The following is a 13,619-nucleotide window of genomic DNA, read 5'->3' on the forward strand; positions in this document are numbered from 1 at the left end:
CTAAGTTATCAAGCTCCCACGTAATCTGTGTCTGCCCACCATTTCCGTATGCTCCCTGAGCACTCATGATGACTTGGAGTTGCCCAGGGATCTGCTCACCGTTCGTTCACTCGGGGTACTCAGGGGAGGTAGTCAGGGATATCTTCATGTTCTGTTATTTGTATTATCCGGTTGTAGCCGTCAATTGCACAATTAGGAAAGGTCCATCTGTTAGATGCTAGACTAGACCTGCCACTCACCCACCCCAGGTTCCAAGGTCTGGTCTGTTGATGGAAGGTTCCACGCAGTTAGGTGACCCTGTTTGATAGCTTAGGTAGGCTTCCTCGCCCATTTCCAATTTACTATCTTCATCTATTGTCAAGTGCTCCAATCCTATCGTACCAATATGGTCCCTCCACCCGCACCTCAGAGCGTCACCCGCATCGATGCTCATTGACCCTTAAATGCAAGATTTTCCCGTATCTTTCCAATTTCGAAGTGTGTAGCTGGCTGGGTGGCCGCTAGGATAAGAAAGTACCTACTTGGCCACTAGCATGGCCAGTAGCTTGGCTAATCCCAGGAAGCCGTTGAATTATCCCAGGCACCATGGCGCCAGTATATAGGTATAACTACGTATGTATTGTAGCCGATACGTATTGATCACTCCTTACTTACTCTGCTTAGGCTAAGGCACTGGCCAATATGCTTGGGGGGAAAGTCCGTTAGGTTTTGAGATATTCTATGAGTCTGAGCTCTTCTGATTTAAGAAAGTTGGCCCGGATGCGTGGTTTCGTGAGTGGATCTGCATACTTGGGCTTGAAACACACGAATCTTGGTACACTGGCCCCACGTAGATGTTTCGTGGCTACCACAGTGTAGTGATAATACAGAGGGTCTCACTGGATCGATTCACCGTTGGAAGGGACCTAAAATCGTCCACCAAGTCTATTATTGTGACTATCGTAACTCAATTCGTCCGCAGTTATCTCGAAAAGCCTCGGACCGATAGAAAGCGTCTGCTTTATACATCAACCCATGTACCCAGCCTTTGCCAACGAGGGTATAATGCTGTCCCTGGCGACGAAGGTACCATGGATTGACACAGGCAGCTAAATGAGCAACAATATCCCCACGCTGGATACTAGGAGGTGCTAATCCAAAGTAGCCCTGCTTTGTTTTGATAAGAACGTGCGTGCTCAATTCACACCGCGCCTCTTGGGACCTCCACTGTGGCTCATCTTGCTCTAGGAGCTCCAACAATCGAATCTTATCTATACTGCCAAGAATATTTTGTATCTTGTCATCGTCAACTGGTGCAGGTGGCACGTTTCTGGGCCGCGTGTAGTCACACTGGACACGGGCGAGGGCCGGGCCAAGCATTGGACGATACTTCAGCTCATTTCCCCATGTCTGGCGAACTCGCCTATAATTGACTTGGCACTGAGCTAACCATTCGTTCACTTCGTCGTGTTCCTTAAAATGGTAGGTGTGGTCACTGAATGGCTTGATGCCAATCGGATTGTCGGCAATGATAGTCCGCCAAAAACCCTCAAACTGGGCATCAAATCCACCATAGACGCTGCGCGTCCTCTTTTCGTGTTCTTTCTCGACTAACATGTCGCACAGATCTACCTCCTGAAACATATGCCCGTTGTGTCTTTTGGATATCTCGGAGGGGAGGATTTCCGAGCAAAACGTAACTTCATCCACAATGCAGCCAGATATCAAAAGTGAATCTCCTTGTACTTTTCCATCGAACGGGATCAGACCCTCAGTCTCCCGGATTCTTCTTGTGTCAAATACAGTAGTTTCTGTGCTTGCTGACCAGTTAGGGACCCATGTAGGTAGATTAAACTGTTCCGACAGTGGTTCCGTTGTTTTTGCGAAAAAATCGAGGATGTGATGGCTGACCGACAAAGACCCGCCATCTCTTGGCTGTTCCGCATATGTATATCCGTTCAGGCGGAGGTCATGTGCAAGTTCCACGAGGTGCTTAGCAGTTCTCAGGTAAACCTCTCGCACATCAAGACTGTAATCCACGCAGCTTTCGGCCCATTCTAGCACATTAGGCCGCTTTGAGAACTTTTGCAAGATCCCTACGAGACTGAATATCAGGTCCCGCGGGTCTGTCGACTTTTGCTGGGGGAAGTCTTCCAGTAAAGCTCCAATATCGAAAAGCCCAAGCTTTTCCTCTTGGGCTTTGTATCGAAGATAGGCCATTTGATTAAAGACGTGATGTGGTTCAGCCAGATAAGATAGTGGGAAGACTTGTCCCTGGGGATGGGTCATTAAAGGGATCGTTGCTTCTAATTTCTGCCAGTTCCCCTGCACGTCAAAGTATTTGAAATCATCCAGCGAAAAATTCTGCATGTATTCAGATTGATGTTGATCGAAGCCAAACACATCCTTGAAGCCCTGGAAATCCGCCTCATGTTTTCCGCAAACAAGCGTAGCCTTCCGAGCAAGAATTATCTCCTGCACGATCCAAGCGCGCTGGAAGTATGGTTTTCCCAGCAAATAGTCCACCGCGGAAAATACCTCTGCGGCTTCCTTGTCCGATAGTCTCAACTCTGCTGGTTTTGTTGCCTCTTTTAAGAAATCAACAAAAGTGGCAAAGCTTTCGCTGGCTACACGTCGGACGTGATCAATATCCCAGTCAGGGGCCAGTCCTAGTATTGGAACTTGAACGTTTGAGGTATCAATTTCCTCAATATGCCTGCACCCTATATGCATGAGGAGCGGAGATTCGGGATAGTCTATCCACGATTGACTCAGAAGACCCTCTATCACTTGTGGAAGGGATAGATGGTGGTCGCTGGGGAAGGTCGGTGGTCCGAAGCGCTGCTGTACCTCCGCGATGATATCAAAAAGATCAGGATCCGGAATATGCAGTAGCACAACAGTAGATCCTGGTGGCCGATCAAGACTAGTGCATTGAATCACATAGTCTTCTCTTGTATGGACTAACTCGAATGCTCGCTTGACATTAATGTCTGGGTCGTCGTTCCCAAGCCACAGCAAAACCTCTTCAGCCCTGTGGTAAATCTGGCTCATCATCCGTACCTGCTGACTTCGTTCACTGATGGATCCTTGGTGAATGCATATTGCGTCAACCCATAATCGCTGGGTCTCTGTTGGATGGCGGAAACGAATCAATGCAGCATAGAGGTTTGACGTGATCATAAACTCAGAACCATTGCAGAGTATCAGGTAAAGGTCCTCTGTTGTACTTCCACAGACATAGGAAAGTGCTTTGTAGGCTCCAGGGGCTGCGGCTTGGACAACGGAGAGTTGAACTTCAATCAGATCAAGTTCTGAGCCTGGAAGCAAGTCTAAGACTCTGATGTGATGCGGAGGGAGAACAGTGTAAATATCTTCAGTGTTATCCTGCGCAACCTGAACGGTTTTCGCATGAGCAGTGCCATCTTCGAGTTCCTTGGGTTGTTTCATCACTGTGAAAGGCAAGAACAAGACCAAGCTGTCACGTTTGTGGTAAAAGAAAATATCTTATTGAGCGTTTACAGCTTGGAGATCGACAAATTGCAGTCAATCTCATAAAAGGGAGCAACTCCGATTAAGATTCCCGATTCGATACAGCACCTTCCATGTGGAATACCCAAGTGGAAAACAAAGTAGGCGGGATACTGGTAGCTCCGGAGAAGAGGGGTAGATTTGAAAACACATCCACCTTTACCATATCAGGTATAGTCAGCCACTTTTTGCAGTACTAGTGGGGGAGAACTCTCAATTTGACCGTAAACACCCAATGCCCCTCATCGTTGTTTCCCAGTAACCCTGGCCCAACACAAATCGCCGCAACTGACAATAACGCAACGCCATTTGAAAGATGGCCCAATCTGATTTCATCCTCTATTCATTGATTGTTATACCTCCAATTCTAGATCGGGACCCTGGAGGAACGAGTGAACCGACAACAATCTTAAGAACCTCCGATTCACTGCCTTTGTTCACACTTATACTTGATTGGCAATGTCCTATCTGCTCTAGGGATCAACCCGGTTCGGTTGACGAAGAAGGCTCAGAGTCCGATGAGGAAGTCTTCGAATCTGATGAGCATAGCCAGAGTCATTTTCGCGTCATCAATTTGACATTCAAGCAGCTGCGATATCTAGATGAACCGAGGTACTTGATATGGCCTGCAGCGAGAGTTTCCGGAGGGTCCAAGGAACTCTCTGCTGAAGACATCCAGCTACTGGCGGGTAAATGCGAGTATGCTGCGCAATGGCAGGGCACTGGCAGACAGGGTTACTTAAAGGTGGTACCGGGCCCAATCAAGGACTCGGTTCAGGATCTTAAAAGATACGATATTCCACTTTTTTTCATTCGGTCATCGCAGGAAGTCTGGGATAAAATTGATGCAAATATCGTCTTCTTCAAACGTGAAGAGTTACCAGTCATGTGTATGCTTTCCGCTCCGCCGAAAGATGAATGTTTCACGATACAGGACGATTCTGAGGAAATCAGTATGGGGACCACAGAGGACTCTTCTGAAGAGGAAGACACTTTGGACGGTCTTCCTACTCCGAAAGTTGACCCTCTGGCGCTCAGTCCTGCTCTAGACAACTCGATGCAGCTTTTCATTGCGGGAAGGCCAGATCCCACTCTCCTCCCTCATGCAGTGTCCGCCTTCAGAGTATTGCGATTCCACAAAGTACAATATGTGTACACCTCACTATTGCGTTCATATCTGAGAGATGAATGTATATGGAACACTGATATGTCGGATACTCTCAAGTACAAAAACTCGTATCCCATGTGGGCTGTGCAATGGTTGGATCCCGAAGAGGATATCGATTCCCTGGAGGCTCATCCAAATAACAAACGATTAGAGCTCCTGCACATCAAACATCTCAATCCAAAAAGCTTGCTCAAACTTCATATTCAAGCGTACGCATTTCTGCACTACGATGAACTTGACATGTCCGAGAACTCCACCGAGATTCGGCTCATCGAGGCTGAAATTCCTGGAGAATTTGACGAGCCAACAAATTGGAGGTTTTTCCACGCCGATTTGGAATCTGAAGAATTGCCTCATTTCAGCTATATCGATGATTTTACTTCTCATTTCCTAGACGGAGAACCCAAATGTGAGATTGTTCACCTGAATGGCAGGAAGACACCAATACCTGTGCCCGTAATGTCTGCTATCAGGCGCCTGGCAAATGAAACAAATGTACATGTTTCAAGTGAAGGAGTTGCTAAATTCTACTTCTTCCTGCACTTCATCTGCGTCAATCAAGCAGACAATGATGAACTGAGTCGTGCATTGCCTCTGGATTCCAGGATTCGTGATCGGGCAACAATTTTTATGCATACTCTGACCCCTGGCAACTGCTTCTCGCTTCGGAGGCTCAATCATCCCGACAGCTTTTACAGCATTCTTGATTGCAGCTCTATCAAAAAAGAGAGACATCAGATACGATTGCTTCTATTGGAAAACTGCCAGAGTTTCGACTCTCCGTTGCAGGCGGAGATTATCACCACAGCCATTGAGGGTGCGCCCAAATTCATCGCTGTTTCACATGACTGGGAAACCAGAGGCACACTGGGAGCGATCAGAGTTGAAGGGCAAAATTTCACAATATCCAACGAGCTAGAGTCCGCTCTGAAGAAATTACGATGCATCTCCAAGAATAGCTATGTTTGGGTAGACTGGCTAAGCGTTGACCAGCTAGATCTCGAAGAACGAGCTTCTCAGACAAGCTTGTTACCTTGGATTTACGGCGCAGCTGACCATGTATTCGTGTGGCTTGGAGAGATAAAGGGCGACATTATTCGCATACTCAAGGCTCTCAGTCGCATATATATTTCTTCGGTGGCTACAGAGTTGCCCAGGCAGCATGTTGAAATCATCAAGACTCTACTCGAAATCGACGGGGTGACAGAGAGCCTGAAAGGCTTTCTCAAACCAAAATGGTGGAAGAAGGTCTGGATGATACCGTCATTCGTCATAGCAACATCCGTGCAGCTCCACTCTGGGACATCCATGATTGAATGGGAGGTGTTTGACAAAGCGATCAAAGTGCTTGATGCGTACATCTCTCTGGCTCCCGCAGACTACGAGATTCGAGAAACTACTGCATCCCAACTCCTTTTGCCTCTCATTCGGAATGTGCAAGATATTTCTATGCTGCAGAAGTTTGAATGTCACGGGTTTGACAATCAGTCGTCACTTGCAATATCTGGGGCGAAGGACTATTTGCTGTATTGCCTGAAATATCCCTTTCAGTCTCGCGAATATGATGACCCACGTGATATCATTTACTTTGCCAGCATGCTCGCTCGACGAAACGCACCTAGCCTTCACCTTAGTTATGAGAAAGAGACAAGAGAGGTCTATCACGACACTGCTGTCGCAATCATTACCTATTACAGGGACCTAAAATTGCTGTCCCATACATTTTTCTCCCGCAGACGCCATGAATCAAGGAAATTCGACTCGGATGTCCCAATTGAGCCCCCGTACTATTGGCCTAGTTGGGTTCCTGATTGGCGCCTTGCTCAATGGGGTCTAGGAGCTTTGACATATGATCTTGGAGATATCACGATATCTCCAGAACTTGCTTTCAATGCATGCGGCGGTCTCACTGGGCAATTCAAGTTCTCGGATGCCTTCAAAATACTTCACGCTGCTGGTGTGCAGGTCGGAAGAATCAAAGAAGTGTTCCGAGTAAAAAAAGCCCCCGACTCTGATGACGTGGGTGGCCAACTGCAAAATGCTGACTGTGACTGGGGTCAAATACATCTCATATCCCCAGGAGGTAAAGAACAGTACGTTTCGGGGGACTCTTGGGCACAGGCTTGGATCCGGACATGTGAGATCATGGACCGGGCAACATACTCCGGGCAATCTAAAAAAAGAGTACTTTATCCTCCGTCTGAAACTCCCGAAGATAATTTTCGGATTATGGACTTCTTGGGTCCTAGGCTTCAGGAGCTTCCCGAAGACGACGCAGGAATATACCATTACGGGTCTCCCGAGCCCTCCAGTTGGGATGGAATCAAGGTCATCCTTAAGCCCCACAGGCTTAACCGCACAGAAGAAGAAGAAGAAGAAGAAGAAGAAGAAGAAGAAGAAGAAGAAGAAGAAGAAGAAGCGATTGTTGAGGAAAGATTCCAACTCATATCGCTAGATTCGGGCTATCTTGGCTTCGGTGGGTACGCTGTCAGAGAAGGGGACTGCGTGTGTATCCTCAAGGGGGGTAGCCTTCCGTATATCCTTAGACAGAGGAGGGATGGTCTTTACCACTTCATTTCAGATTCCTGTGCGTTTCATACAACAATCTGCCTGCAATTAATAGTACTAACTACCACTCTTAGACATACACGGCATAATGGAGGGCGAATTTGCTTGTAGCAAAGCGGGCGTGGATGGGGAATGGCAGGAATTTGCCATTGTGTAGGAAGTTGCACTTTGTTGGATATCTAACAAGCGTTATTCTATCATAAAGATTTTGAATAGGCCAAAGGCGTATTTGCCAGTCGTAAAGACGGTTTAGTTACGGGTATTCGTACTGCTTAGGAGACCAAGAAAGCAATTGCATCAAATCCGCAGTGTCGCTGTAGCATTGAAGCTCCCATGTCCACAACGAACGCTCTCTTGGCTCCAGTTGGCTCAAATTGAAATATTCCAATCTAACATCTAAACGAGCATTCCATCGTCTATTTAGAATCGATTCTAAGTCTACCTCGTACCCATCAACAAGTTTGCGTTGATGTAGCCGTTACTCTGTACCTTTGTACGCGCCACATTATTCTATGCACGCTTTCCACGAATAATACCGGTTTTAAGCCTATGTTCAAAACGTACTATTCTAAGTGATTCATATTAAATGCAGCTTCTAGCCATAGTAGGCATTTATGTCAGCGTATACTAACTAACTAAGAAGGTATAATCATATCGCAACTGCTCTATCTCGACCATCAAATTCAACTCGGCTGCCTTGAACCCTGTCGCCAAATTTAGATCCATTCCAGTAGCTGATCGCCCGTCTAATTACTAAATATGGTAATGAGCTGCTCCAGAGTTCAGATGATATTACTGGTTCCGACTGAACCTAATGACAATGACGAAACCCGATCGTGCTGGGCGGTGGCTATGTAATCTGGGGCTTGGTGGAACGCCTTATAACGGGCGCTCTTCACCAAAAATAAAAGATTGATGCCTACACATGAATGATATGCTATTTTCTGTAAATATAAGGTTACTCTTTTGTCTTGATTGACTTGAATGTTCATCTATGCTCAAAAAGTCCTCAATCAAATACCAACCAATCAAGTTAAACCCTCAAAACATCTTATCAACATGTGTTTCGGCTCCTCGTCGAAAGAAAAATACCCACCCCCTCGACGCATTGACTACGGCAAAGACTATAATCGATATATTCGAGATTATGACAAGTATCAGAAATCATATGCTCAGGGTCTTGAACATGATAGGAAGAAAGCGGCACGAAGATCCCGTCGGGTCGCTGTGGCTGCTGTCGCTGCTGGGGCAAGTGGAGGGGGTGGGGGTGGATGCTGAGGAAAATCCAAGGAGGGAAATTTATGGATAATACTTTTTGTTCTAGCATGAGGAGTGGAATGTGTGCTATGGGTATCGTCTTCGGTTAGAATTCGACCTCGCAGTTGAGATGGATCACCTGAGAGTCTATGATGAGACGAAGGAAGCGGGTCGTTCTACAGCGTGGTAACTCTTCACATTATATACCCGTACTGACGCATTATTGTCATACCACATTATAAATTCTCTACATTTGTCATTATCATTCGACTTATCATCACACTAACGAAAATCAGTCATGACCCTTAATATCATCCATTCCACAGCGGGCAACGGCATATCCCCTGCAGGGCTGAGCGCCTCATACATCATACCCGAAACCCCCAATTTTTCCAAATCGAGTCAACCCCCACCATCCTACCCATCTAAATCGAGGTATCTAATATGCAAACTTCTTACCCGTTCCATCACCGAAGCCCCGATTATTTCTCCACCCATAATACAACCTCAGTAGTACACATCCAACTGCGACGAATAGCAATAGTGCTGCATTTGTCCAATGACCCGTTGGATACCCCTTTTTCGCCTCGTTGCTTTTATAGATCCAGACGCCGACGATTTGGCCAGGGGCACCGAAGGATACGTTCAGGGCGATGGCAAGACCGGCGCCGGCTGTGGAGCGGAGGTTCGAGGAGAGCCAGCCCAGGAGAGGGGGAATACAGGCGAATGCGCCGCTGGCGGCGACTATGAGGCAGCCGTAACGGTGCTGAAGTTGGAAATGTTAGTTTAGGATTTGAGGATATGGATGGTTGATAGGGCTTGCTTACTAGGTATGCATCGGCGGGGAGGACGGCGGAGGCTAGGAAGCCCATTGCTCCGATGAATGAGAAGATAGCGGAGTGGAGGCCACGACTAGAATAGGTTAAACCAGGGAATAGCTACCAATAGTTACTTTGATAGGGTTGACTAACCTGTTAAAGTGGTCGGCAGACCATGCTACAGTAACTGTCACGACATATGCAACGGCATACGGAGGCACAGTCATGAGCTGGGCACGCAGGTTCGAATAACCCAGGCCAGCTGTGATTGCCGGTGTGAAGAGAGAAAGGCTTGAGAAAGGCGTAGAGATACCAAAGTAAACCTGCAAAAAAGTTAGCCAAGTTAATGCCTACCATGCGAGAGCGCGATAACATACAGCGTAGTGGGCATACAGCCGCCAATCGGTCAACACTGCTTTCGCATCCGCCCAAGACATAGCACTCGCCGAGCCCTTCGATCCTTCCAATCTCAACCGATCTGCCGCCAATTCTTTCTCTTCGGCAGATAGCCAATTTGCAGTCTCTGGGTAGTCTGGTAAGAAGAACCAAACCAGAACAGCCGAAGCGCAAGACGGTGCACCCTCGATAATGAACAGCCATCGCCATGCGGAAAGTCCCTGTGCACCGTTCATATGGCCAACGCCAAATGCAATTGCACCGCCAAAAGCACCGGCCAGAGTTGCAGATGCTAGGATCAAGGCTACTCTCATGGATCGCTCGGAGTTTCGGTACCAGAATGTCAGATAGTAGACGAACCCTGGGAAAAGGCCGGCTTCCATGACACCGAGCAGGAAGCGCAGTCCTGTGACTTGGGCATAGTTGTGCACGCCACCGAGACCCATTGTCGTGGCGCCCCAGGAAAGCATGAGAAAAGCTATCCATCGCTGTGGATATGGTTAGCCTTGATTTTGTGCTTTTTTGATTGCGAGAGACCTACACTTGGGCGGAGTTTCTTCAAGAAGTAATTTGATGGAACTTCGAACAGTGCGTACGCAATCAAGAATACCATCAATGCAATCCTTGAAATTGGTTAGCTCGTCAGTCCAGAATCCAATGACTTTGCTCGTAGAACACAGACGTAGGACTCACGTATACTGATATGAAGTCATATTCGTCTCCGAAAGAAGATCATTATGGGTATTCTGATTGAGGATCTTGGCATTTCCTGCACGATATCAGTTTAAAGACCCGCCCAGCCTCTTGACCTCAGCCAAACTCACCAATATTAGACCGATCCAAATAACACAAAAGATATATAGCCGCACAAAGAGGCACAATCCTGCGATCCTGCTTCCAAACCAAAGCCTTCTCGCGCGCCTCGCGAGCTGGGTCAACAACATCGGACTCGGAGTACTGCCCTCGTTAGATTTCAGTCCCCTTCCACACAACGAACCTCGCCGATCGTGGGAGAGTCACATACGTCTACCGCGTTCTCGACATCTCGAGTAGCCACCTTTTCGGCCATGGTGCAGGGGAGCTCTCGATCCGAGAGCGTATGGCAAAGTACAATTTTCTGACTTGGGTGCTAAGAGAGAAGGATTTGCGCCGTGACAGGCACTAGTGCCCCCCTTTTTTGCTTTTCTTTTTTCTCTCTCTCGGCATCGAGCTAGCTGCACCTTGCCCGGGGACAGGAAATGCGCCCCCGCATTTTGGCCCTTCCGCACTGGCCAGGTCGGTCATTCTCCGAGGGCCGAACCCCCACGGGCGGGTTTTCCCGCAATGGGGTGTTTGGATTGGTATATTAAGATGAGTCATGTTCAATATGGAGCCGAGGGAGGCAAAAATTGATGGATTGAGGTTGTAAATCTATAGGTAATTTTGAACCTTCGAGTAGATAAGGAGTTCACGCTCAGCTGGGCGTTCAACGCCATTGTAGATCCCAGCCGTCTTGGGACTGGATACGCGGGGCTGGGAGGAACCTATGTAGAATTGGATTATTTATGCGAGCGTAGCCTATTCAGTGAGCTTGTACAATGTTACAAGATTATTACTTCCTATGGAAAGATATGTCAAGTATAGCATATTATCCTTCGAATTGACCGCATTCCATACATTGCACCTGCGGGAGTGGCTTCGATTAGCTTTCCTCTGTACTAAGCTTCTTTCCACCGGGAAGCTTTCCTGCTCAAATTCACATTAAAGTGATAATACCAAGCAGCCCAATAATCTAAATCTATTGCGACCAACTAGTATGTAAAGGTGATTAGTGTTGTTCAACTCGAACCTTTGGAGTATGAAAAATGTTCTTTCACGAAGCTTTTCGCTACGTATGGAGAGAGCCTTTGATTGCTAAATGTCTTAAAATTACATATTTTCAAAAAGACTAGATTCATTTGTTTCAGACTAAAGCCACTCTAGGTTATGTATTTTCTAATAGAAAAAAGGGTATAATGTCAAAGGCAACTCGTGAACTGTGTCGCCCACGATGGCAGCGGATGCAAACCAAACAAACACCTTATCAGTTAGATTGTGCCTGAGCGCATCGCAAATGCTGCCACCACCACACCCCACGCTCGCTCTCCATGCAATGCTCTGCTGCGCTGGCCCGACTCCGACCTAGATTGATACCCAAGACATTCCTTGTATCTACCGCAGCCATGTCAACCGCCACTGAGCCTGTCCGAAAGGCCATGCCTTCTGCATTGACTTTTGATCGTCACGCGAAATGTTCGGTAAGTCTTCGCTAAAGACATTTAGGTCGCAAAAGAACTATGACTGACGCAGATCATGCATGCTTTGCTTAGACTACGAAAGCCCGCGCGAGTACCCTCCATCTTCCCCACGGCTCCGTCCCTCTGCCGATTTTTATGCCTGTCGCAACGCAAGCGTCCCTCAAAGGCTTGACATATGACCAGTTGCGCGAAACGGGGTGTATGCTCTGCTTGAACAATACATATCATCTTGGCTTGAAACCGGGTCAAGAGGTGCTGGACGCTGTGGGTGGCGCGCATAAGTTCCAAGGATGGGATCGTAATCTTTTGACCGATAGTGGCGGGTAAGAAGCGGCGCATCATTCATGAAGAAATTGGCGTAGCTGACACCGTAATTTCGGGACTTTTAGTTTCCAGATGGTCTCGCTTCTTAAGCTTGCTACGGTCACCGAGGAAGGCGTGCGCTTCCTTAGTCCTCATGATGGATCCCCTATGTATGACCCCCCCCCCCAACCATTGCTTTTATGGTTCCTCGCGGCATGGTGAAATTGAAGCGCTAACAATTCTTCAGGCTGCTTACTCCTGAACACTCTATTTCCCTCCAAAACTCGATCGGCTCAGATATTATCATGCAACTAGACGATGTGATCGCGACTACTTCCCCAGATCATGCCCGAATCAAGGAAGCCATGGATCGTTCAGTGCGTTGGTTAGATCGATGCATTGAGGCGCATAAATACCCTGAGAGGCAGAACTTGTTTTGCATTATTCAAGGTGGTCTTGACCTGGAGCTTCGCAAGCAATGCTGTGAGGAAATGGTGGCTCGAGATACTCCTGGAATTGCGATTGGAGGGTTGTCTGGGGGTGAAGCTAAAGAGGAGTTCTGCAAGGTGTAAGTGGACCGATTCATCTTCGCCGTTTCCTCTACTAATCTTTCGAAGGGTCGATACATGCACAGGGCTACTACCTGAGAATAAACCCCGATATGTGATGGGAGTGGTATGTACTTCTCATCGAATGGTTTCAACTACTTTTTCTAACCCCTTCAGGGATACCCCGAGGATATCGTTGTAGCAGTCGCTCTTGGTGCAGACATGTTCGACTGCGTGTGGCCCACACGTACGGCGGTGAGTCTCTACAATCAACGAACCTCGAGATCCATATTGACATCAGATAGCGTTTCGGTAATGCCATCGTCGATGCAGGCACCCTAAACCTTCGACACCAAAAATACGCAAACGACTTCTCGCCTATCGATGAAGGCTGTGACTGCGTTTGCTGTCGCCCAACTGATAAAGGTGGCCTCGGCGTCACAAAGGCATATATACACCATGTCACCGCAAAGGAGACCGTCGGCGCTCATCTGTAAGCTCACAACTTTTCCATATATCCTATCATTGCGATTCTAATCCTAAAATATAGGCTCACTCAGCACAATGTGCATTACATGCTGAAATTGATGGGACATATACGGCAGGCCATTATTGAAGACCGGTACCCGGCTTTCCTTCGCCAATTCTTCTCTAATATATATGCCGGAGACAAGACAAAGTATCCCGAGTGGGCTGTCGGTGCTCTTCGTGGTGTTGGAATGGATCTTCTGGAAGGTTAAATGGTATATGGGCCGACTACCTGCATTTACGCCTG

The 13,619-nt window shown here is 47.5% G+C and overlaps 4 protein-coding genes across 4 annotated transcripts; 2 read left to right on the forward strand and 2 right to left on the reverse strand.

Annotated features, from left to right (window-relative positions):
- Positions 1–936: 936 nt before the first annotated feature.
- Positions 937–3,429, reverse strand: N7496_000497 (uncharacterized protein; the record flags this gene model as incomplete). The annotated part of the gene is made up of 1 exon (XM_056693428.1): positions 937–3,429. The coding sequence occupies one exon, from the start codon at positions 3,427–3,429 to the stop codon at positions 937–939; it is 2,493 nt and encodes an 830-aa protein (XP_056560157.1).
- Positions 3,430–3,826: 397 nt separating this feature from the next.
- Positions 3,827–7,403, forward strand: N7496_000498 (uncharacterized protein; the record flags this gene model as incomplete). Its single annotated transcript, XM_056693429.1, has 2 exons — positions 3,827–7,265; positions 7,321–7,403. 2 exons carry the CDS (start codon positions 3,827–3,829, stop codon positions 7,401–7,403), a joined length of 3,522 nt encoding a protein of 1,173 aa, XP_056560158.1.
- A 1,539-nt stretch (positions 7,404–8,942) lies between these two features.
- On the reverse strand, positions 8,943–10,786 carry N7496_000499 (uncharacterized protein; the record flags this gene model as incomplete). The annotated part of the gene is made up of 8 exons (XM_056693430.1): positions 8,943–9,269; positions 9,331–9,415; positions 9,475–9,644; positions 9,699–10,205; positions 10,259–10,340; positions 10,411–10,486; positions 10,542–10,674; positions 10,742–10,786. 8 exons carry the CDS (start codon positions 10,784–10,786, stop codon positions 8,943–8,945), a joined length of 1,425 nt encoding a protein of 474 aa, XP_056560159.1.
- Positions 10,787–11,918: 1,132 nt separating this feature from the next.
- On the forward strand, positions 11,919–13,584 carry N7496_000500 (tRNA-ribosyltransferase family protein; the record flags this gene model as incomplete). The annotated part of the gene is made up of 8 exons (XM_056693431.1): positions 11,919–11,993; positions 12,066–12,316; positions 12,383–12,466; positions 12,544–12,864; positions 12,914–12,971; positions 13,022–13,099; positions 13,150–13,337; positions 13,395–13,584. The coding sequence occupies 8 exons, from the start codon at positions 11,919–11,921 to the stop codon at positions 13,582–13,584; spliced, it is 1,245 nt and encodes a 414-aa protein (XP_056560160.1).
- Between the last annotated feature and the right edge of the window lie 35 nt (positions 13,585–13,619).

The sequence above is a fragment of the Penicillium cataractarum genome, assembly GCF_028827025.1.
Source record: "Penicillium cataractarum strain IBT 29864 chromosome Unknown utg000001l, whole genome shotgun sequence".
NCBI lineage: Eukaryota > Fungi > Ascomycota > Eurotiomycetes > Eurotiales > Aspergillaceae > Penicillium > Penicillium cataractarum.